This window comes from Eublepharis macularius, chromosome 3 (genome assembly GCF_028583425.1).
Source record: "Eublepharis macularius isolate TG4126 chromosome 3, MPM_Emac_v1.0, whole genome shotgun sequence".
In the NCBI taxonomy this organism is placed as follows: domain Eukaryota; kingdom Metazoa; phylum Chordata; class Lepidosauria; order Squamata; family Eublepharidae; genus Eublepharis; species Eublepharis macularius.
The window spans coordinates 175,356,687-175,379,511 of NC_072792.1; the positions used below are offsets into that span (position 1 = coordinate 175,356,687).

At 44.8% G+C, this 22,825-nt stretch overlaps 2 protein-coding genes across 2 annotated transcripts in view; one reads left to right on the forward strand and one right to left on the reverse strand.

The window, feature by feature from the left end:
• Positions 1-721: 721 nt before the first annotated feature.
• Positions 722-13,738, reverse strand: DDIAS (DNA damage induced apoptosis suppressor). The gene is made up of 5 exons (XM_054974485.1): positions 13,679-13,738; positions 9,885-10,013; positions 9,140-9,301; positions 7,605-7,722; positions 722-3,396 (listed from the first exon to the last, which is right to left on the reverse strand). The coding sequence occupies exons 2-5, from the start codon at positions 9,995-9,997 to the stop codon at positions 898-900; spliced, it is 2,892 nt and encodes a 963-aa protein (XP_054830460.1). The 5' UTR covers positions 9,998-10,013; positions 13,679-13,738; the 3' UTR covers positions 722-897.
• A 435-nt stretch (positions 13,739-14,173) lies between these two features.
• PRCP (prolylcarboxypeptidase) overlaps positions 14,174-22,825 on the forward strand; it is a 43,221-nt gene continuing 34,569 nt past the window's right edge. Inside the window, exon 1 of the mRNA XM_054973607.1 lies at positions 14,174-14,347. Within this exon, the coding sequence (XP_054829582.1) occupies positions 14,186-14,347 (162 nt within the window). The 5' untranslated portion in view covers positions 14,174-14,185. The remainder of the gene's footprint in view (positions 14,348-22,825) is intronic.

The window sequence follows — 22,825 nt, forward strand, 5'->3', positions numbered from 1 at the left end:
AGTCTGACAATTCCTCCCATAGTGTCCTCTGCAGTAGGCACATGGAGCTGTTGCCCGCTTGAGAGTTTTCTCCATCCTGGCTGACACCCCTTGAAATGGGTTTTGAGAGGGGGCTTCAGGACGCTTAGCAGACCAGTTTGAAAGATCCTCCTGCTGGCAGCTTGGACTTTTTTACAGTTGTCAGGAGCTTTGGGCGGGGGTGGGGGGGTAGGAAGTAGGCAGTTTACTGTGTTTTATATCATTTGGTATTAGTATTTGGTGCAGAGTTGGTTTTAACTGGTGCATACTGTAAGCTGCTCTGAACTCTTTAGAAGAAAGGAAACAAACCTTTACATCATTAAAAATTAAATGCTTAAATGAATGCACACCTTTCCAATGGGGCAAGGTCACTTTTGGTGATGTAATTATGGCAGCATTATGGCACTTGGGTGTAAACTGATGGCAATAGAGGCAGGCCCAGAGTGAAATCTGGTTAGCGTAATTGCTTGTGAGCGGGGCAGTGGATCACTAAAGCAGTGATGGGGGCCAAGAACGTGGCCACGCAGTATCTGTTAAAGTCCACAAGTAGAGGAAAAAATTATTTCTTTTTAAAAAAAAATTATTTTAATGAAAGTTGGGGACAGCATAGCTACAGACCGCTTAAGCTGCAGCTTTACCAAGGATTTACAGGCATAATTCATTGTTTAAAAGTGCCCTGAGGAACACACAAAATTTACAGGTGTGTAGCTTTTTTTGAAGGGGGTGGGGAGAAAGGTGCAGTTGTAAAAAAGTAGTCATTTTCCATTTCACAGTTGCTTTGGCTCCACTGAAAATGGATCGAAGTCTCCAACTGGGTCCGAAATGTAACATTTCAGAAGGAAATTTATATTCCAAGAAGAGGGTTTCATAAAGTGGCTTTCATGGTGAGGAGCTGTTATCTCCAAACAGTTCAGGAGACCAGTTCCCGGTGCAAGGTGTGCAATGAGGTGTGGAAGACAGGTTCAACCTGATGCCATTTGAAAAGGTACAAAATCCAGGTGATACCACCATTACTTGCTCACAATCCGCAACGTCTTCATGAACTGCAGCCTCTGCTGGTGGCTGGCTTCTATCAGTGAATTCTGTTCTTGCCACCCCAGTAGTACCTCTTGGAACCTCCCATCTCTTTCGCTTTTCAGAAAAAAGGGTCTTCTCCGCAAGGTCCCTGCTCCTCCTCCTCGACCCAAACATTTTTCGATGCTGGAAAGGAAGTGGCTGCATCCATTTTTCCTCTGATGGAGGAATGCATTCCTCACCATCGTCTTCAGCCAGCCCCTGGGCTCGGCTAGTGTTGACAAACAACCCCTGAGTAATTGAGGTATCCGTGGCAGCAGAGCTCAAGGTGCTCGACCTTCTGGATTGCAGGAACTTGCTGACGAGCTGTTTTACTAATGGGGCTTTGAAGGCAGGCCGGGGTCTTTTCCATTCGGCATCGATCCAAGGCAATTTATTCAGCGGCAATTCACTAAGATTGGATTCCTTCCCCTTAGGGAGCCTCACTTGTTGACAAGGTCTCACTCGGGGAGTGGACTGGGAAGGAGGCACAAAGTACTGGGTACCCAAAGGGCTGCATTCTAACTCGACTGCTGAACCAGCGACGGGAGTGCTTGCTCTTGGTTCACAAGTGGCAAACAAATCAAGTAAGGATAACCCATTCTGAGAAGCAGTCCAGCTGGCTTCCAACTCACTCGGCTTGTATCCAGAGGCCGTGGACTTTGTGGTCAATGCACCCTCCTGTGCTGAGAAAGCCTCGGCCGTTAAAATCCCCTCGACAACTTCCACTCCTGCAGCATTAGTGTCAAAGAGATCGGCTGAGGCATTGTAACTACCCTGGGGGCAAAGGGAAGAGTCCAGTAGCAAATTGCTGATCTCACCCCTTGTACACTTCCCCCCCTGCACCTCTGGGAATGGCTCTCTTTCACAAACTCTCTCCTGTTTGTCACATGCTGCCAAGGTGAAGCCTTGCTCCTGGACATCTGTAAGGTCAGAAATCTGCTTTAGTTCACAGTGAGAATTTTCTTTCTTTCTCCAACCTGTTACATTGCCCTCACACTTACAATTTAAACGGGCAAGGTTTTCGAGGCAGTTACTAGAAGCCTTTAAAGAGGAGGAGGCACAGTGATTCTCACAACTATTGACATCTTGGCCAACTCCTTCCTTGGATGACAGACAACTTCCCTTTGAACTGGAAGGTTTCGTTCCAAGCAGAGAGAGGTGAGGCAAGATCTGATGATGGCTGGACAGATATTCCCGGTCATCCTTTCTTTGAGTAGAGGAAGTGGTAAATGAGGCCTCCTGTTGATATTCTTTGCCGCTAAGGGACGACCAGTTAGACCAGTGACGAGGGGAAACAGATTCTTTGAACACATCCACCTTCTCAGCTACTTCCTGCAGCTTCTCACGTATTTCACCAGTTGTGGAAGCAGCACCTAGCTGAAGGGATGATGGGTTAACATGTCCCTGGATTTCACCAGCCCCTTTGCTTGGGACGTGTCCCCGAGTTTCAGTCTCTGTTGGCGACACCATGGCTTTGCTCTTCTCAATCCTGGCAATGAATTCATCTAGACTTTCAGAAGAGGGCAGTTCATCCCAAAGCCATGAGTCATCTTGAGAGCTTCCACCATCTCTGGAATGGCCGGTACACAAGATGGGTGGACAAAAAGAATAACCTTGCCTCTGGCACAGCAAAGGGTTCGGTGGTTTTTCTGGACCATGGCGATGCCAGATATTAATTTTGTTGGGAGAGCTTTTCTTCCCGATTTCTAATGGATTTTGCAATGATCGAGAGTCATCTCTTTCTGAGGAGTGGCTCTGCGCATTCTTTTTAAAAATAATGCTGTCACGCCAAGTAGAACACAAACACAATTCATCATCTTCCTGTAAGTTCTTCTCACTGACAGTCAGGTTACCGTCCTGAGAGTTGTCGATTGATTGGTCGTGGGGTTGCAGAGAGACAAGTCTGTCGTCCCATTTCTGCTCATCACAGGTAGCTTGGTTCGCACCTGAAGTTGCAGCATTCACCGCGGTCCCCCTAGAAATGGATGAGGAAGTCAGCCCAAATGACTGGGGCCAGAGGTTTGAAAGGCAATCTCTGTGACTGGAGGGAACTGGATCCCAGTCCCCAGAGCCATGCAAGCAACTAAGTTCACTGCTTGGCTGATCAAGTGCTGTGAAGACGTCCCCAGGAGACCACACGCCCCCATGACTGCCCTTGGAACTAGAAGAGCGTCGTCGGTGCTGATGGAGGTAACGGATAACAGTGCAGCCCACAAGCCCAGGATTTGGCACAAACATCTGACAGGCTGTGAGAACTTTTGAGTGGCGGTCAACTTGAGAGTGGCTCTGCAGGTGGCTGGCACCATCTTGCTTTTCAGACTTCTGCAAGAAAACAAATTGTATGCCCTCAGAAACTAGCTCCACAAAAACAAAACACATTTCTATTCTGTGTCCTGCATACACGCAATTAATGTGGTTTATATATAAAACGGATTACTTTGTATCAATGTGCTCAGCCAGAATGCTTCATTTCTGAACTTGGTATTGCACGTTTTTAAAAGAATGGGAGGAATGAGCGGAAATGATTAAATCAATGGAGGCAGTCGGCATGTATAAAACACCGGCTGTTTCCCCTTCAACTCCTCCCCTCTACATAACCCTGTTTTTTTGAGGAACTGCACCAAGGTTTGAGTGAATAGCCAACATAGGTGTGATAGAGACTATTTACTGTCAGAGTTGGAGCCAGGTGGTCTTTTACGCCTCGGCTGCAGTGTTGTGTTTGTTCGTGCTTGTTTGAGGGAAGAGTTGGGCTAGCTCGGTGCAGGCACAGTGAGAGGCAATCAGGCCTTCAAGTGAAAAGGAGGATCGCAGAAGTTAGCCAAGTCCTTTAGTGGCAGGAAGCAAAGGTCAAAGGAGGAGGTCGAAGCAGGAGGGGGAGTGCAGAGAAAGAAACCTGAATCTTGCAGAAATTGTAACTTGTTTTTCCCTACGAACCCACAGCTGCGGGTTCATCTTTGCTGCTTCTGCTTCCGAAGAAATATTTCTGCGATTAATGCTGCGCAGAATTTTCCAAAGGCCAAAGTGGTCCTGACTACCTACGACTGAAACATCATACCCACCGCTTGGTCTACTAGCCGTTTATTTAATATTAAAGTGTCAAAAGACGATTGTGATGGAACACTTTCCCCCAGAGCTAAGGGCCAGGAAAGGCGACTTCTATGTGAAGCTGCTAGCCCGGACCACTTGTGAAGTATCATGAAAGTGGGAATTTTCTCTCTTGAACCCAATTAATATGGACAAGGCAAGAAGTGCCCTCTCCTGGCTGGAGTGCAATAAAAATTGCCAGCCCCCAATTTTCCCTTTTGCCTCGAAGGAATTCATTTCCTTCATTTGTAGCCCACCTTTTTTCACTGAGACTCGACGCAGATTATGAAATACAGAAAACAATTCAATCAGACAGCACATGCCGTTCAGTAACAGTGTGACAGGGTTAGGATTATGGAAGTGAAGATACAATGCAAAATGGAAAACTGTCTAAGGCATCACATACAATACAGGGAGTATATCTGATTGCAATAAAAGTGAGCCTGATCTTGTCAGATCTCAGAAGCTAAGCAGGGTCGGCCTTGGTTAGTAACTGGATGGGAGACCTCCAACAAAGACCAGGGCTGCAGAGGCAGGCAATGGCAAACCACCTCTGAGAGTCTTTTGCCATGAAAACCCCGCCAGGGTCGCCAAAAGTCAGCTATGACTTGAGGGCACCACACACACACAAACGGTAGTGGGGACAAGCCCCGTTTGTTAACATTCTGATATTCCTTGGCAATAGCTATGAAACTTCCATATGCTCACTGTGCCATTAAGTTAGCCACAAAGATGGTGCTAAGAGCGTCAGTGTGGTGTGGCAGTCAGAGTAGCATCTGGAGAGACCTTGGTCCAAATTGATGAGTGGACCAAGTATTCCTTGGTCCAAACTGATGAGATTCAGGACAGACCAAAGGAAGTACTTCTTTACACAATGAATGACTAAAATGTGGAATACACTGCTAGAGGATGTAGCGATGGCCGCAGGCATAGACAGCTTTAAAAGGGGATTAGACAGAGTCATGGAGGATAGTCTCTCGGTGGCTACCAGCCATGGTGACGAAAGGGAGCCTCCACATTCAGAGGCAGCGAACCTCTGAACCCCAGCGCAAAGGAGGCAGCTGCAGCCGTACACCTAGACCTCTGTGCCCTGTTGTTGGCCCTCTAGAATAACTGGTCGGCCACCGTGTGAGACAGGATGCTAGACGAGATGGATTAATTCAGAAGAGCGGTTCTTATGTCCTTAAATCCCTATGCTATCATGAAGCTGCCAGGTTCACAGCCTTGCTTACCTCACAGGGTTGTTGTGAGAAATAAAATGGAGGACGGAAACCATGTATACCAGCCTGAGCTCTTGAAGGAAGGCTGGGATACAAATGCACTCGCCAGGTGGAAGGCAAGTGTGTGTGGGCCGCACCAGTTCGTGCTGAACATGGGGTGGGGGCTTGTATGACAGGGTGTTCCTCTGAACAAGAAAACCGAGAAGGGCTCTCCTCTATTTCCTCCTAGCAGGTGGGGGGGTTTTAGGCGCAGGGAAAGCGTCTTTAGAGGCTAACCTGCGGCGGTGCAGCCCAAATGCGCATTTACTGCTTCAGTGATAACTTGGCCCTACTTCTCATCTCCCGGAACTGAGAGCTGCAGAACAGGAATCCCGAGGAAGAGGCAGCTTCGTTTTCAGCAGCAGGACCGACCCTGCTCATTAGAATTCCTCCCATGCAAAGTATCTGGAGGCAGATGCTCAAGCTCCCCAGATATCTTTCCACACTGGCAGCAGCGCACAGCTGGAAGGATATATAATCTACCCACTCCCAATCAACAATGGGTTGAAAATGAAAATAAAAGTCAATAGCACAGAGAGGGGTTTTATTGCTGCTATGTGGGGTTTTGTGCCTCTCCTGGGAACTGTGGTTTTGATTGGACGGGAGGAGAAAATATACAAAACGGCCTAAATGAGCTGCTGTTGGCAGCACAAGTTGACTTTTAGATGCACGGAAGGGTACAGTCAAAAGGTCAAAAACTTGTTCATGTCTTGGACCTGGATAAATTAAAACCCCTTTCCCAGCAGCTGCCTGCGTGTTCCCTCTTTCAAAGGTTCCTGAAATATGCTTTACTAAAAACTAGCAACCTCCCACCATCAATCTTCATTTCCCACTGCCACTTGATTGCGTGGCACAGGGTGAGGGGATGGGAGAGGTGAAACCGCACCTCACAATGCCACTTCCAGTTCCGTAACTGAAAGCAATGGCACTGTGTTATAGGATGCTCTAGGATTCATTTGAAACTCTATGGTAAAAACCTTAACAGTTTTCAGAGAAACCTAGAGCATCCTGTGACAAGGTGATGTCACTTCTGGTTCCATGGCTGGATGTGACGTAGTGGGGCACTATTTGGGTAAGCCACCCCAGTCTCTACTAAGCACCAACTTTTGTAGCTATAGTCTCCAGGGTTTTTTTTTCAGCTGTTCCCTTCCAGTTTTGACAAGGGGATCTGGTGCAGACACAACACTTAACTCTTACGTCTAGCTATGATTCATGTCCTTAACCTTGAAAGATCCCAAATGTACAATGAAATGGCTTTAGCAAGTTTAGCTTGTTGAATCAAGTTCTGCCCCTGGAGAACATGGGGTGGATCCTACCCCTATCTTACCACTCCATTGAGCAAAGATTTAAGTTTTTCTCCAGCCTAAGGAACCTTAAGTGGGGTAGTGGTTAGTGGTTGGACTACTATCTTGGCGATCCAGATCTGAATCCCCACTCTGCCAAGGAAGCTAACTGGGTGACCATGGGCCAGTCATACGCTCTCAGCTTACCTCACAGGGTTGTTGTGAGGATAAAATGGAGGAGAGGAGAATGATGTAGGCCACTTTGTGTTCCCCTTGGGGAGAAAAGCAGATTATAAATGAAGCAAATAAATAAATAAGCTTGAGGAAGGTGCCTTGGCTGATGGATGGACGCACACCCATTTATATGGATATGGAGACACCAGTGACATCTGTTTGTCACTGTGCAAACAAAGACAGGAAACTGCCTTAACCAAGTGTTGCTTGGTGCAGATATGATTACCATGGTGTATGCAAGTCATGGTTTTGCAAACCCACTTCAAACATATCCTGGTTTTCAGCTAGTCCTTAACCATGGTTCATAGGTAAGCTAAACCATTGTTAAGGAAGACAATTCATGGTTATGTTATGCTTTTATACAGGCCAGGTATGAACCAGTCAGCATTTATCCATGGGAAATGAAGACCTGAGGTGTTTTGAGGTACAGCTGAGGCTCTATACAGTCAGACACAGACACACACAGTAAGATCTTCTAACTGGGTTGAAATTACATAATCTTTCCAGTCATACCGGACTCTTCACCAAGCTGGTAATGAGGATGGGAGTTCTGTGTAACCTGAAAACCTGCACACTCACAAACAAAAGTTGGGACCATCTACAGGATATTATTTTGTCTTTCTTGAGATCTGCACGTGCTAGGACCAATGCAACAAGAAGAAAAAGTTACCTTTACTCCAAAGACAAACTTCTTCCCAATGAAACAGGTTTCAACGGCCTGAAATACCACACTTGGGGATGTGTCTCTCGTTGCTTCTCCTGCGTCTGGGACAAGGTCCTCAATGTACCTTTAAAAAAACAAAAGCACAATACTGAAAATCAGCAGATAAAGACAAAACTGTTTGTTGAGACTCGTAATGAAGTTCAGGCACAAATGCTACACGCTGCTGCATGTCATGTGCTGGAATGAGCCCCAAAGGGACATTAGCAAATGCTCTTGAGTTCCGACAGCTAGAATGTCATTTTCCACCTGAATGAGTTATGCAGATGAAAGTGTGGCTTGCAGTTGTCTGTCTCCTCGTTCCAGAAAAGCACAACATCCATCTTCTTCAGACTTCAGCCCTGGAATCTAGGGGCTTTACATCAAAAAGGATGCAAAAAAAATTCCCTTGCTCCTAACCCCCTCTCTAATTTTTTTTTTAAAAAAAATCATAGCAAAGAGTTTTAAAAGGTGTTAATCTGTGCTTCTGTTTTGCCGGGGAGGCCATTAAAATCATGGTTGCAAGTCATCCATGGCGCCGTATGTCTAGAATTTTGCACAAAACCTAGCATTTGGAGGTGTTCTATATTGTATTGCATCTGCAGTGACAAATTCTCTGACGCTGATCAGCTGAGCTGATGTGGTTTACCAGAACAGTCTAACAACTCATGGAACAAAGCTGTCGACAACAAAAGTTTGCAGTCCAGACTAGGTGAGAAAGGACAATTGTCAGTCTGGTTGGGATTAGTATTCCACAAAATGCCCTCTACAATCCAAATTCTGAGAGTGGCTTTGTATGCATAAGGTTTCCAGGTCAACTCCTGATATAAAGTGGATCACATGTAGTGGAGACTAGTAAATATTCCAGGGGAAAACCTTGGAGAGCTGCTGTCGATTAAGAATAGACAAGTCTGAGCTAAATGAATCAATGGCCTGTCTTGGTGCAAAGCAGTTCTAGATTGTCAAAGCTGGGGGGGAAAGGCTTGGGGACTGAACTGAGAAGCAAAGTCTCCAGGGCTTGCAAGGGAGAAAGCTTCTGTGTCTTTGTGAATTATACAGAAAGAAAAATCCTACTGACGGTTGCCATTAACACTGTAGCAACAGGACCCATCTATCTTACAGGGCCAAAGAGAGTGAAGAGGCAGCCAAACAGAACTGTGGAATTTCACAACCAACCAACCAACCAATTCATTTACTGCAAGGTATAGTTCACCAGATGGTGAGCTAGGAGCTGGGGGCAAATTATTCAAGATCACCCGCTGACTCCAACATTTGAACCTGGGACTCCCATATCTAAGCCCAGAACCCTTTCATACTAGTAAAAGGTCCACAAATTTTTATAGCTGCACAAATGTAATTGCCCCTATTAATACATACCAGCTTGGTAACCAAGCAGCTAGCTGAACAACAAAATGTTTTAGAGATATAATTAAATCCCTCACAGACTGGGATGCATTGGGAGAAGGCGGCTCGGTCAGGAGGACAGCAGCTGTGCATTCGTTTACCTTTGCAGACTCTTTGCTGTGACTCCAAAGAAAGCTTCCAAACAGCTTCCAAAGACAGTCACCAGAAACACCTCGTGAGCGTCAGCTACTTCAAGGGACAGCCGATACCTATAGCTTGCTTCTCTAGCGTCACCTGAACAGCCGCATTTTAGGCAGCTGTACCTGTTAGGAGACAGTAAGATGGAAAGATTTGACGTCTGCATGCCTTGCAAGCTCATATATTGACTAGGCAGCAAAATTCCTCATCAAATCATCAGTCAGCTTGCAGGGAAGTAAATGAAAGCCACAGTTGGAAAGGATGAAAATGACCTCTTTATGCTGAGTATGGACACAAGCTCTGACTCTCGAAAGCTTGTATTCTGAAAATCTCCTTGGTCTCTAAGGTGCCACTGGACTCAAATCCCGCTGTTTTACTGCAGACCAACATAGCTAGCCACCTAAACTATCCAGCTGTACTAAATTATAAATGATACATTTAAAGTACTGCATATATTTCAATCCTACCCGCCCTACCACCTCACATTTCTGGTTTTTTAAAGGAAGAACAAAAAAAAAAGAAAAAGCATTGGTTTTTTTATTCATGGCTTCAAAATTTCTGGAAATTTTACATCTGTAGTGGCAAGCAATTGAGCACGGTGCTTTAAGTGTACTATGAAATGGATCCAGTTCTGACGCTGACCCCTCTCCCTAGTGAATTACTGGATGACAGCCCATTACCTCTGGTTAGACTGTGAGTTGGACTTACCTCTCTAAATCTAGGTACAGCTTGGAAAAGCAGTTTTGGCACGAAGGATACACAAAAGTGGAGTTCTGGACAGAAATCACAGAGGCAGTAAGGAATCTTCTCCTGCCATTCATGTGATTCCAAAGTCAGCTGTAAAGAGATGACATGCGATATATCAGGTCATTTCCTAGGTTTGCAAACGTGTGTCTCTTAATACGGAAATAGTCTGAGGATTTCCAGAGCCACTTGATGCAACATAGAAAACAGATTTTTGTTGTGTGTGCCCATCCCGTGTACAGAATTAATTAATTAAACATCACATCTGTAGGAGAAACAAGTATTTACAGACATTCTGCAAGCACACCCTTGGCTACCTGCTTGTTTCACCCATGCCACCAGTTCAAATTAATATTAATCTGTGAGGCCCTGCTTAAGGAAGGGTCTCCTCTGTTCACCGAGAGGTAAAATACCAATACATAGTTTGAAAAGCTGACAATGGTCTAAACCAGGAACCTGCAAGCTATATGTCACAACAGTACTACTAAGGAGTTGCAAACAAACACAGCTACCAAGGGTCCTGCAAGCTGAGCCTATGCACCCACAAAGGAGGCTGCATCTCTGCTTGATTTACTGTCATGTCTGTGTATAGCCAGGCCATGATTGTTTGGTTGTTGTGTCACTGATGCCCCAGAATACTGAAGTTACAATGCTTTAATGCTAACCTGATGCATTCTCTCCTTAGCCATGTTCTTTCCATATTATAACTGTTACTTTTCCAGACCCAGGATGGGCCTCTCATGTTATCTCACAGAACTATGCATCTCCTAGCCAGAGACGACCTTGGAGTCTCAAGATGCCAGCTTTTGCTACTTTGCCCAGACGCTGGGAACCTATTATTGTGTACTCACTATTTAGCCATAACTATAAAGGGTTCTCACAGGATCCATGTAGACTCGTGCACCAAAACTTTAACAGTTGCCGGAGCGCGGGAAAATCAGATATAACATAGACTTTTTGTTTTGTCTTGTCACTTCTACCGAGCTCCATGATGGAGTTCAGACCTGAACTGTAAAGATCCGAATAAAAGCTTTTCTACTGGAATCAATATGTGTTCACTGGAGAGGGGCCGAGGGATCTACCTGGCAGGAACTGACATTTACTGTTCTGCCCATGCAGTCAGTCTACTGCAAGCAACTCTACCCCATTTCTGTATTAGCAGCAAGTGGGTCATTCTATCAAACGAATGTAGACATGCAACAAAATTACTTCCAGTGTGTGGCTGGCTACTCATTGCATCTCTGCCTAATTCATTGCTATGGTTTCAGTTCTTTCAATTGAGGCACACAAAGGGTGTGGTCCCCAGAGGACGGGCAGCCAGTACTAACATACTCTATAAGTGAACTTTTTCAGTTGTCAGAGCGAAGCCTTGCATGTTAATACAGGGAAATAAAGTGGGCTTTAACCATCAAAGGTGGGAAACACTGCAAAAAAAGAAAAAAAACCTGGAGGTGTATTTATTTATCCATAGGATTTACTGATTTGCTTATCCCTCACTGGCTCATGTGCACAAACTGGAGCAAAATCACTACCAGCTTTCAAGAGTATGTAATTTTGTTTCAAAAGGATCCCTGTGCAACAATAAAACAAAAGCACAGCGGTGAGCCTTGATATCAACTCTCTGAATATTTTCAGGGTTCTTTAGGGTAAACTTGATTTTTAACAATACGGCTGCACTGACTATGCACACCAGCTTGAATAATGTAGAAGAAAAGAGCAAGAGTCCAGTAGCACCTGTAAGACTAACAACATTTGTGGTAGGGTACGAACTTTTGTGAGCCACAACTCACTTCTTCAGATAGAAAGCTCACAAAAACTCATACCCTACCACAATTTTTGTTAGTCTTATAGGTGCTACTGGACTCTTGCTCGTCTGCTACAGACAGACTAACACAGCTACCCATCTTGAGCTTGAATAATGTCCACCTTGTACCTATGCCAGAAATCCTGCTTTCTCAGTGCCACTCAGCCTCTCTTAGCAAAGATGACCCAAGGAACCCGCTGCTCTCCGTTGTGGGTTGCCTGGGTTTCCCATACCCTCGTCTGCCATTCTAGCCACTACACAACACTAGTTGTCTTTTGGCCAGTCCCTCTCCCCAGTACAGCCCCCTGTACAGAAGTCTTTCTCGTGAAGTACAGGATTTGCATTAGCTGGCCATGTAGGTGTCTGAAGAAAGGAGCTCTAACTCTTGAAAGCTTATACTCTGAAAACTTGTCGGCCTCTTGTTGGCACTCAAATCCTGCTGTTCTACTGTCAGCTACCCACCTAAAATGAACCAGATCTATAGCTGTCACCTCCACCACACACACTTCAAACAGCCCCATTGATGTCAAGGGAATGTCCATAAGGCTATGTGGCTTGAAGATTTGAGAAGTACATTGATTCATTCTGCTTTCAAAAAAAAAAAATCCCCTAAATATATTAGTGTCAAATTTGGGGCACTGTAGAAGATAGGGTCCCTGCTCTTTTGTTCCAGTGTCTAGTGCCCTCTAGTGGACTACCTCTGAGTCACAATAACTTAACGTTAGCACCAAAGAAACCTGAGCTGATATTTCTGAATCAATGGGATGATATGGAGATCCCACCAATTCGACGAGACCTCATCAATATCTTCTTAATGGCAGCAAAAAATTCAATTGCTCTAAAATGGAAATCACATACTGTACTGACAATTACCAGTTGGTACTCTAAAATATGGGACCATTTTTTATTTGAAAAAATCAACGATGGAATCTATCAAGCTGAAAATGTACCCAAAACAACAAATTTTATGGAAAAATGGTTCCTTTTTGAATTACATTTCTAAAGAAAATCTATATCCTCCCAATAAAATATACCAAACCTGAATCTATACTCCAAAATAGATCATTCAACTTGAATGTCTTTCCATGTTTTACCTTTCTCTTATGTAGGTAAAAGGTAAAGGTAGTCCCCTGTGCAAGCACCAAGTCATTACTGACCCATGGGGGGACGTCGCATCATGACGTTTTCTTGGCAGACTTTTTACGGGGTGGTTTGCCATTGCCTTCCCCAGTCATCTACACTTTACCCCCAGGAAACTGGGTACTCATTTTACCGACCTCGGAAGGATGGAAGGCTGAGTCAACCTTGAGCCAGAAGCTGCAGTACTGCATTCCAAGCTCTGCTCACAACCTCCTGAGTTCGATCCTGGCGGAAGCTGGGTTTAGGTAGCCGGCTCAGGGCTGTTACTGATTGGACATTCTGGTGGTCTTTCATTCATTTTTTATTTTTTTTATTTATGTCAATTATAATCCACCTTTCTTACTGAGACTCAAGGCGGATTACACCAGTGTCACCTAAGTCAGAATTGAGTTGACAGCAAATAACATACACATTATTATCATTACTACTATTATATTTGTAAACAAATTAAAGATTTTATTTCCACGCACTTGGTTTGCCAACTTCCAGGTGAAGCCTGGAGACCTTCCAGAATTACAACTGATCTCCAGGTGACAGAGATCTGTTTCTCCTGGAGAAAATGGCTGCTTTGGAGGGTAGACTCTGTAGCATTAAACTTCACTGATGTCCCTCCCCAGGCTCCAACCTCAAATCTCCAGGAATTTCCCAACTTGGGGTTGGCAACCCTCCCATACACACATTAATCTTTCCTCCCCATAGAGAGAGGGTGAAGCCACACCTGTTGGATTTCCACCTGCATGATTTAAAGAGACAGGAGCTCCCAAGTGAGAAAACGAGAAGGGGAAAGGAGAGCAGTTGCCAGAGGTAAACTTACTAAGTACTCTTCCCAAACATCTTCAAGGCAGTTCTCCACAAACACCCCTTCCTCTTCCCATAAGGAAGTGACGACACCAGCCTCGCTCTCGCACCCACCAATCCCCGACACGCCCCCCCCCCCGGGGAAAAGGAGAGGAGACGGCCCCCTCAGAAGCTCGTTTTTCCCGCCTCAAACGAAGCCGCCAATCACCAATCAAGCCCCACCCCCTCCTCTCTTCTGAACCAATCGCCGCGCTCGCTTGTTTTTCAACCGCCTTCCGAGTCCAAATTCTCCCTCACGCGCGCACCCCCTTTTCCAACCGCCGGCCTGTCAATCCCATGCCCGCCTCAACCAATCCTCCGACAACAGAGCGCCAGTCCCGCCCCTCTCTCGCTCCTTTTGGGACCCGATCGGCTGTGGGCGGAGCCAGGGCCGGCCGCCCCGCCCCCCCCGAAATTGGGCTATAAAAGGACGAGGAGCGGCTGTCAACAAACTAGTTCAGGGGAGGCGGTCGGTTAGTTGGTAATGGGGGCTTCGCGGAGCTTTGGGCGGCTTCTGGTTCTCTTCAGCGTGTTGGTGGCTGAGGGTGTTCGGGGTGCCTTCCCTCGCCTCCGCGCGGCCTCGCTCCCGGATCCCGCCTCTGGTTCGGTCAGCCGCTCTTACCGCACCTGCTACTTTGACCAGAAGGTGAGGGGAATGGAAGAAGATTCGCCTCAGCCTAGGATGGAGGGGTCTCCGAGCAGCCTAGTGAGGAGACTGGCGCCCTCTTTTGGCGCTCGGGGAGGGAAGCAGAGCCCTTACAGTTGCTTGTTCTCTCCCTGAGCCGGTGGAACTCATGGCCACGGGAAATGATTTATTGGCCATAGCTTCCTCCCGGGGATGTTCCTTTGTTGCTTAATATGTCAGTTTTAGACTCGCTTATGCTGTGTATCGGATTTCTGCTGGTTATAAATCTTTGCCTTGATAGACCCTGGTACATAGTTTATTGAAATGTGTTCGAAGTTGGCTGTACTGACTCACTCTTTGTAGTCTGCCTTGAGTCAATGAGAGGCGAAGTATAGTTTCATATGGGTAGCTGTGCTGTTCTATAGTAGAAGAGCAAGATTTGAGTCTAGTAGCACTTTAAAGATCAACTAGATTTCCAGGGTATGAGCTTTCAAGATTCAAAGCTCTCTTGGTCATAGTTTCATGTGGGTAGCCGTGTTGATCTGCAGTAGAAGAGCAAGATTTGAGTCCACTTTGACCCTCCAAAGCTTATACCCTGGACTTGAAGGGGCTACTGGACTCAAATCCTTGCCTGCATTATAAAGACTTCCACCTTTTTCTACTCCTTGTATCTGACAAAGGGAATTCTGACTCTTGAAATCTCATACTCTGGAAATCTGGTTGGTTTTTAAGGTGCTACTGGATGCGACTCTTGCTTTATAAATAATGTCAATAAACAAATTAAATAGCTGTATAGCATAATGAGGATTTTATCCTGCCCGTCCCAGTTCTTCGTCTAATGCTGTGATCATGTCACCATGCTGACTTGTAGGTAAATTTGGTGATGTGTTGGTGGGTATGCCCACCTTAACTATGAGTATGCTTCATGGGTATGCCTGCCTTAAGTAAACCTGGAGCAGTTGTGTGTGTGTGGTACTTTATTCCACACTGGTATGCCCTCTTCTTCATCTATGACAGTCTAGTGTTGTGTATTGATCTAGAATTAGGGACATCAAGGTTCAAATCTTCACATCATCTGTGAAATTTGCTTTTTTGCCTACTTCACAGGGTTGTCGTTGGGATAAGGAGGGGGGAAGGGTCTTTCTGTTAGGCTCCCCCCTCCGCTCCCCCCCCCGGACTCTGGAAAACAGCTTTGCAACTCCTTTGCGGTGGATATATAGTCATGGATTAAACTGTCAGTCATAAGTGGTTAGTCTGTCTCCTGTGGAATTCACTGTTACCGCATGTGTTTTTAAATAATGAAGGAGGAGGGAGATCTGTTCATGGAAGAACTGTCTATCAAGGCTGTGTTGCTTTATTCCCTCCCTTCTTCCATATTCAAGGGCAGCGAATGCCACATGTGAGGGACACCTGAAGAGGACATTTGCCTTCATGCCCCCTTCGTGAGTGGCCCACTTTTGGATACAGTGCCTTGGTCTGATCCAGCCAAACTGCTCCAATAGTTTTCATAGCAAGCACAGTTAGCAGCCTTTCCCTCTCTAGAAAGACTGTTAATATTGTGCTTGTTGGTCTGTATGAAACTTCTACACTGTTCTCATTGTAAATAACTGAGTCTATCTACACAAGACATCTGGCACGTGAAGAATACATGTTGGGAGATGCCATGTTAACTATGAAAGGTAATTTAAAAAGACAGCTGGCGGCAGGGCAAAGGCTTTGCTATACGTTGGAGCTGTGTGAAGGGGCTGTGAAATGCCAGAAAGGAAATTTCAGTCCATTATAACCTCTCCAGGTCCAAGCCTGGATCTGGAAGTCAGCTCCAGCCCATTTCCATTCCTTGCTGCCCTCTGATTGCGATCCCACACAGTTTTAGAGGGGAGAGGTGAAATTGACAGAGCCTTTGGGGAGGCAAAGATGAAATTGACAAACCCTCTGAGGAGTGATCCCTGCTGGCTCTGTCTTTTTAAACTACACTTCCTGGCTAACATTGCGTCTCCCTACACTTGACGCACACGCACCCTGGTGTCTTGTGCAATCAAAGTTCTGGGGGAAAAACCTTGCTGCTGGATTGAGCCAGTTTATATATTTACATGGTAAAGTTCCATAGGGCCATACCACTTCAGAACTTGTGGGAATCTCTCTAGCACACTTCTTTAATCCTACCCCTCCTTGAAGGAGATCTCAGTGGCATACATGGATCATCCCTTTTTTTATCCTCAACAGCTCTATGAGGTAGGTTAGGGTGGGAGAAGGTGACTGTCCTTAAAGTCACCTGGACCAAAAGGAGATCACAGCCAAGTAGAGGTTTGAGTCTGGAGAGTTTCCTACGTCCTAGTCCGGTACTCTAATTACTATCCCATGTTGAAGTGGAATTGAATGGACCTGATACTCAGTGTGCTTCATAACATCTTTTGCATGTGGAAAGCTTGTTGATCTTCTTGAATCGGCTCCTAAGTGCTGTTGTGGTAGTATGCAAGGACTCGCCTCGTGACTCCACCCAGGACATTTCAGAACATCAACATTTGTTATTTAAATTTATAATATTATGTTCTAATCGCTGCCTGTAAATGTCAGGGTAGTGACAGCTCCCACAGCTGATAATTAAGAGGTCTCATTTATAATGGAAATTTACATAGTTAATTTCATCCTGTTTCAAGTGTGATCTGATCAGAGGTGTGGTGCCAGAGTTCCCTGTTCAAATGGTATTATTGATCTGGTTACTGTATTTGGAGCGCAGAAGTGTAGTTGGCTAGAGAAGGAACTACAGACTATCAAACAGACTTTATGGGAGGGAAGATTACTCCCACCTTCAGAAAGATAATGTATGAAGGAAAACTAAGTGAGTTAGCCAACTTCAAGTAAAGGTGCATTTAATTAGAGTGTGGAAAACATGGCACTGTTTATAGCTATACGCATAAACAAGAACTTGCATGGTATGCATATGCCCTGGGAAGCCCCACCCCTTTTGGGAACTGCTGTCTTATGACATAAGCAAGTAGCTTTACAAATAATCATTGAATATGTGACCTTTTCCTTTGTACAACTGGGAAGTGCTTATGCAACAATAATGTAGCTGCCTCTCTTGGTCCAGGAGTAATGTGAACAGGTAGACTGCAATGTGCTTTCTGCTCATCAGGTTGTCTTGGGACAGTTATTCTGCTGTTCATCTGAAGCAAGCAGTGTCCTGGCTACCTAAATGAAAGACATGGTCTGGAACGGCTGGTCTTTTAGAGCCAATGCTGGTGAGAATATCAGCAGTTGGCTGGTCAGTTAATTCCAAGGATCAGGTTCCACATCAGTGACATAATCACTATTTTCTTTTATACCAAAGAAAAGAGGGGAAAGTTTGAGTATAGAAGTGGTGTGGTATAGTGGTTAGAGAGTTAGACTAGGATCTGGGAAACTCGGGTTCGAATCTCCTTTCTGCCCTGGAAGCTCCCTGGGTGACTTGGGCCAGTCAGACACTCAGCCTGGCCTACCTCACGGGGTTGATGTGAAGATAAAATGGAAGAGGAGAATTATGTAAGCTGCTTTGGGTCCCCATTGGGAAGTGAGACGGAGTATAAATGATGTAAATAAATAGATCCTGTGCACCAAGAAATGTGCTGCTGATGAGGAAGTGTGCTCAACCAGAAAGTGGAAGACCACCCGGGAATAGTAAATAAATCTATTTAAAGTGACAATGCTCAATCAGTGCTCACAGATGAGGAAGTGTGAGCTAGTGTGGCTTCTCTCACCTGCTTGACAAACTCTACTGGGCAAAGACTTCCTCTACTATTGTTGGAGGGGCAGGAGACATGTTCTTCTTTACAGCTCCTTCATAGCAAAGGAGAAAGATGGGGGCTTCTGGTTTAAAATATAAGTGGGCCTTGGTGTTGTATGCTTGGATTAAAATGGGCTCTTTAAAAAGTTGCAGACAATCAAGCCAGTGAAAGCGTCTGAAATTCATAGGTGAATCTCTTTCCCTAGTAGACTGGGTAGGGCGAGAAGCTTGTAGGATCCTAGATTTGTGTGTTTTTCTCCCACTGTAGTAATGCCTGTCCTTGGGCGACTCAATGCAAGTACCTGGAGGCAGGAAGGTAAGAAGATGTTGCAAGCCGTATTGCTTGCCAGCTGGGATGCTTACCAGCTAATGTGTGCCTTCTGACCCTTTTAAAAAGGGAGGCGATCACACAGTATCGCTTGCAATCAGTTTGTGCTGAAAGACTTGTAATTAGCAGTTTCCTAGTTTCATACACAGGTTGTGCGGTGGCACAAACCCAATTTTCTATTAGGTGCTGGTAAAACCTCAGGCGCAGAGAGGTGCTGCAGTGCCATATAATTTGGTTTGTTGCAGCGGCTCTCAAATGACATTTCCACAGAATTGTGAGATGCTTTAGGATGTCATCTGAAATGGTGGGCCAGCTTCCCAGACAGAGTTACCTAACTGACTCTGCAACGCAGTTGTGTTGCAAGCTTTCTACCCTATATGAGTTACGTGGCTGCAAAAGGCTAGGCTGAACCAAAGGTAGGGGGACACTTTCTAGTGCTTTATTTCTCAGACAAAAAAATTACATTTCAAAGGATGAAGCATTTCAGAAACATAATAGCTGCCATTGCCAATAAAATGTTAGGCAAGCTTGGCTGTTTCAAAGTCTGAATATTTTTAGGCGATTATCTGGAGGAATGGTGTGAAGGTGGTACGTGCATGTTATTGATTGTTAACCAGGAATGTATGGGTAAGAAAACGATGTAGCAATCCTGATTTTAAAGTTATGAGTTCACCGGACTGATTTCACTTGTATAGTCAAAGCTAAAATTCTGATTTGTCTTGTCTTGCGTACTGGAAGGGACTTCGTAATCACCAGCCTAATTTGGGGCTAACAATTCACATGCCGAAGTACCAAGTGACTGCCTTGGATAAGAGCGAAATGTTTTTGCAATAGATGAATGGAAAGTCACGTCTGCAGCATATAGAATCACAGAGTTGGAAGGGACCATACAGACCTCCTAGTCCAACCCCCTGCCCAATGCAGGATGAGTTCTTTGAATATACTAAAATTACAGTGCAATCATAAGTATTTATAATTGGAAGTAAATCTTACTGAGTGCAGTGGGACTGTTTGCAATAACATTTTATGATCAGATGTGTTGTAGATCCACTAACACATGAAGCTGCCCTAGACTGAACCAGGCCATTGATCTGTCAGTCAGTGTTGTCTAGTCAACTGGCAGCGGCTCATCCAGGATCGCAGGCTGAGGGTTTTCACATCACCTATTCCCTGATCCTTACTGGAGATGCTGTGGATTGAACCTGGGACCTTCTGCACGCCAAGCAGATGCTCTGCCGCTGAGCCACGGTGCATCCCTTGCAAAACTCTTCCTTCACTCTGCTAGTCCATAGAAGTGCACCAGAGGAGCAGTGGTATTTGCATGTTCATAAGTGTTTCCTCTTTATTTCAAGTCCTTAGGAGGAACTTGCATGTTATTGGAGTCAAGTTTCATCAATATGCTGCTGATACCCAGCTCTGTATTTCTGTCTAAATCTCTTGGAGATTTAGTCTGGAGCCATTGCCTGACTGCTCTGTTTAAATGGCTAAGAGGGAACAGATTGAAACTGAATCCTGCCAAGGCAGGAGTAATGCCGGTTGGGAAGGCTGAGGCCTTGAGGGGAATTGCACTTCCCGCTTTGGAGGGAGTCCACCTTGCTGACTTGGTTAAGAGCCTAGGGAGTATACTGGGCTAAGTATTATGGCTGAAGAAGCAAGTTAATGCAGCTTGAAAAAAGGCATTATTTTAACTTCATCTTGCCTGAAAGGTGCCCCCCTACCCTGTCTTGACTTGCCTGATCTAGCCACCTGGATCCATGCCACAGTAGTATTGAGACTCGATTCTTGTCATGCACTTTACATGGCTTTGCCCTTGAAATTAACTCAGGCTCCAGTTGATATAGAAGGTTGCAGCTCGGGTTATCAGGAGCTAACCAAAGCATTCATATTATACCCATTCTGCAGTCACTCCACTGGCTGCCTGTTGGTTATCTGGTTCAGTTCAAGGTATTGGCTATCCCATACGAAGCAATTCATGGCTTTGGACCCCCGCTGCTATGTTCTGCTATGCCAGCTTTGCTCATCTGCTCAGGGGTCTTCTGCGAGTGCCACCCTGCTAGTGGGCAAGATCAGCAACCATCCATACACATTCTTTTCTCTTTAGCTCCCATCCTGAGGCAGTCATTCCTTAACTGTAGAATGGAGTTGTTTAGAAGGGCTATTCTATAAAAGTAATAGAACTACACTATAACAGAATGGTACAGAAAAGCACTTTATGAAAGGAAAGGGTACCACTATGTATATCTGTTTGCTGCATGTGTTTCCCTGTTGCTACTTTGTTTTCTAATGTATTACGATTTTCTGTATTGTGTGCACTCTGTATCGTGTCTAATATACTGTGCTTCCAATTTCTGTAGTCCTAGTACATTGCGCTCTAACATTTTCAACGTATTGATTGCATTGCCTTATTGTGTAATCCGCTTTGAGGCTCAATGAGAAAGATGGACTGTAAATAAATGAAGAAATAAGTCAAAAATGTTCCTGCAGAAACATTAAATAGAAAATATTTGTAAACAGTCATGTTGGCCCATGTAAAATCTGGAATAAGAAGCAAAACTCATATAATACCATTCATTGATGTTGTCATTGCTTTTGTGTATTTGGATGCAAGCAAACGAAAGTGTCCCCGTTGCTCGCAGTCACTCCCTTTGTCGATATCTATGCATGGATTTGTCCGTAATGTAAACTTTACAAGTTTCAGCTATTGTGTGTGACAGTTCAGGGTTACTCAGTTGAGTGGTCTTTATCAGCTGTATCTGTGGTGTCCTGATTTAAATAAGGATGCAGCAAGACAAAAGAAGCTGGAAGTCGAAACAATAGGCACTAGGAAAGTGTGGAAGTACTTGTTTGCGTTGTCTCAGTGAAACTTTATTTTTATGCACTGTTCTGCGGGTCACCAGGCAGACTCGACTTCTGAGGATGTGTGGAAATGAAAAGTTTCCTGCTCCATAGAGCAGCTTTTTCCTTAGATGCAACTTAATTATCTGTCTTCCCCTTCAGGTTGGGGGGGGGGGGCTGCGTCCCTTCCTTGCTTCTGCTGATTCACTAGTCACTAGTCAGTAAGATTAGATTTAAATCATGGTTTAAATATCTGTGAAGAGCAAAAGAACTAAAGTCTGTTCGTGTGCTGATTTTACCTCAGAGATTTTTATGTTGAATTACCTCAGAAATTTTCCCTTCCTTGCTTCTGCTGGCACTAAAACACTGACCTGAGTTGTGGGCTGCTTGCTGTCACTCTTATCCTTGCAATAACCCTCAAGGTGGATTTGATTTCAATCGAATCGATTTAAATCACTAGTCAGTAAGACTAGATTTAAATCATGGTTTAAATATCTGGGAAGAGCAAAAGAACTAAAGTCTGCACATGTGCAGATTTTACCTCAGAGATTTCTCTGTTGAATTACCTCAGAAATTTTCAACCCGTCAGAGATTTCTCTGTTGTATTACCTCAGAAATTTTCAACCCGTCAGAGATTTCTCTGTTGAATTACCTCAAATATTCAACCCCTGATTACACCTGACCTTTCCTCTCTAAAATAAATGAAATATTTTTGAATTTAAAAAAAAACACCTCTAGTGCCATTTCTCCTGTTTAAGGACAAAAAAGAGGGAAAGAGGAGGGCGGAACGTCGTAGCTTCACATCCAAATCTCCAAGAATTTCACAACCCAGAGCTGGCAGCCCTATAAAGGAGTGAAGTGAGCAATGGGTCTCATAGTTTTGAGTGGAAAGCAGCCCTGTTTCTCTCTGTAGATGCAGGTGCAGCTGGATGTTATTTTTGCATGAAGCATGGCCGAGATTAGTGAACGCCACTTCATAGTCACCAAAGACTATGGCCAGCTGCAGGCTGGTGTGCCTTGCCCTGCAATATCCATCTCCATCTGCCCTCTTCTTTTGAAACAGAGCCTTGACGAAGAGGTTTGATTTACTCAAACATTTCCCCCACCACTCCATGACTTCATTTGTTCCCAATATAGGTGGTGTGGTATTTCACTTTGTGGTTATTTTTTCCCTAATTTGGAGCTTCCCGGCACTTTGGTCAAATTATTATTATTTAAAATGTAGGACAAGTAAATGGGGTTTTACAGTCATCTCCTCTCTCCAGGAAACCCTAGGAAGTATATTTTGAGGGTGTTACTCATATCGAGCCATTCACTCCTCCGAACAACAATTGCCAAGAGTTATGGTTGCCATCTTCCAGGTGGGGTCTGGAAATCTCCCAGAATTACAATTGATCTACAGATCAGTTGAGTTTCTCTGAAGAAAATGACTGCTTCGGAGGGCAAACATTATGACATTATAAGAAGGGACAGGGACTCTAGATTATACTACTGAGTACTGTCATTTGGCTTCTGTTGGGAGTTTCCACATCATTAAGAATGTCAAATTACTTATATTTTGTTGCTTTAGCAT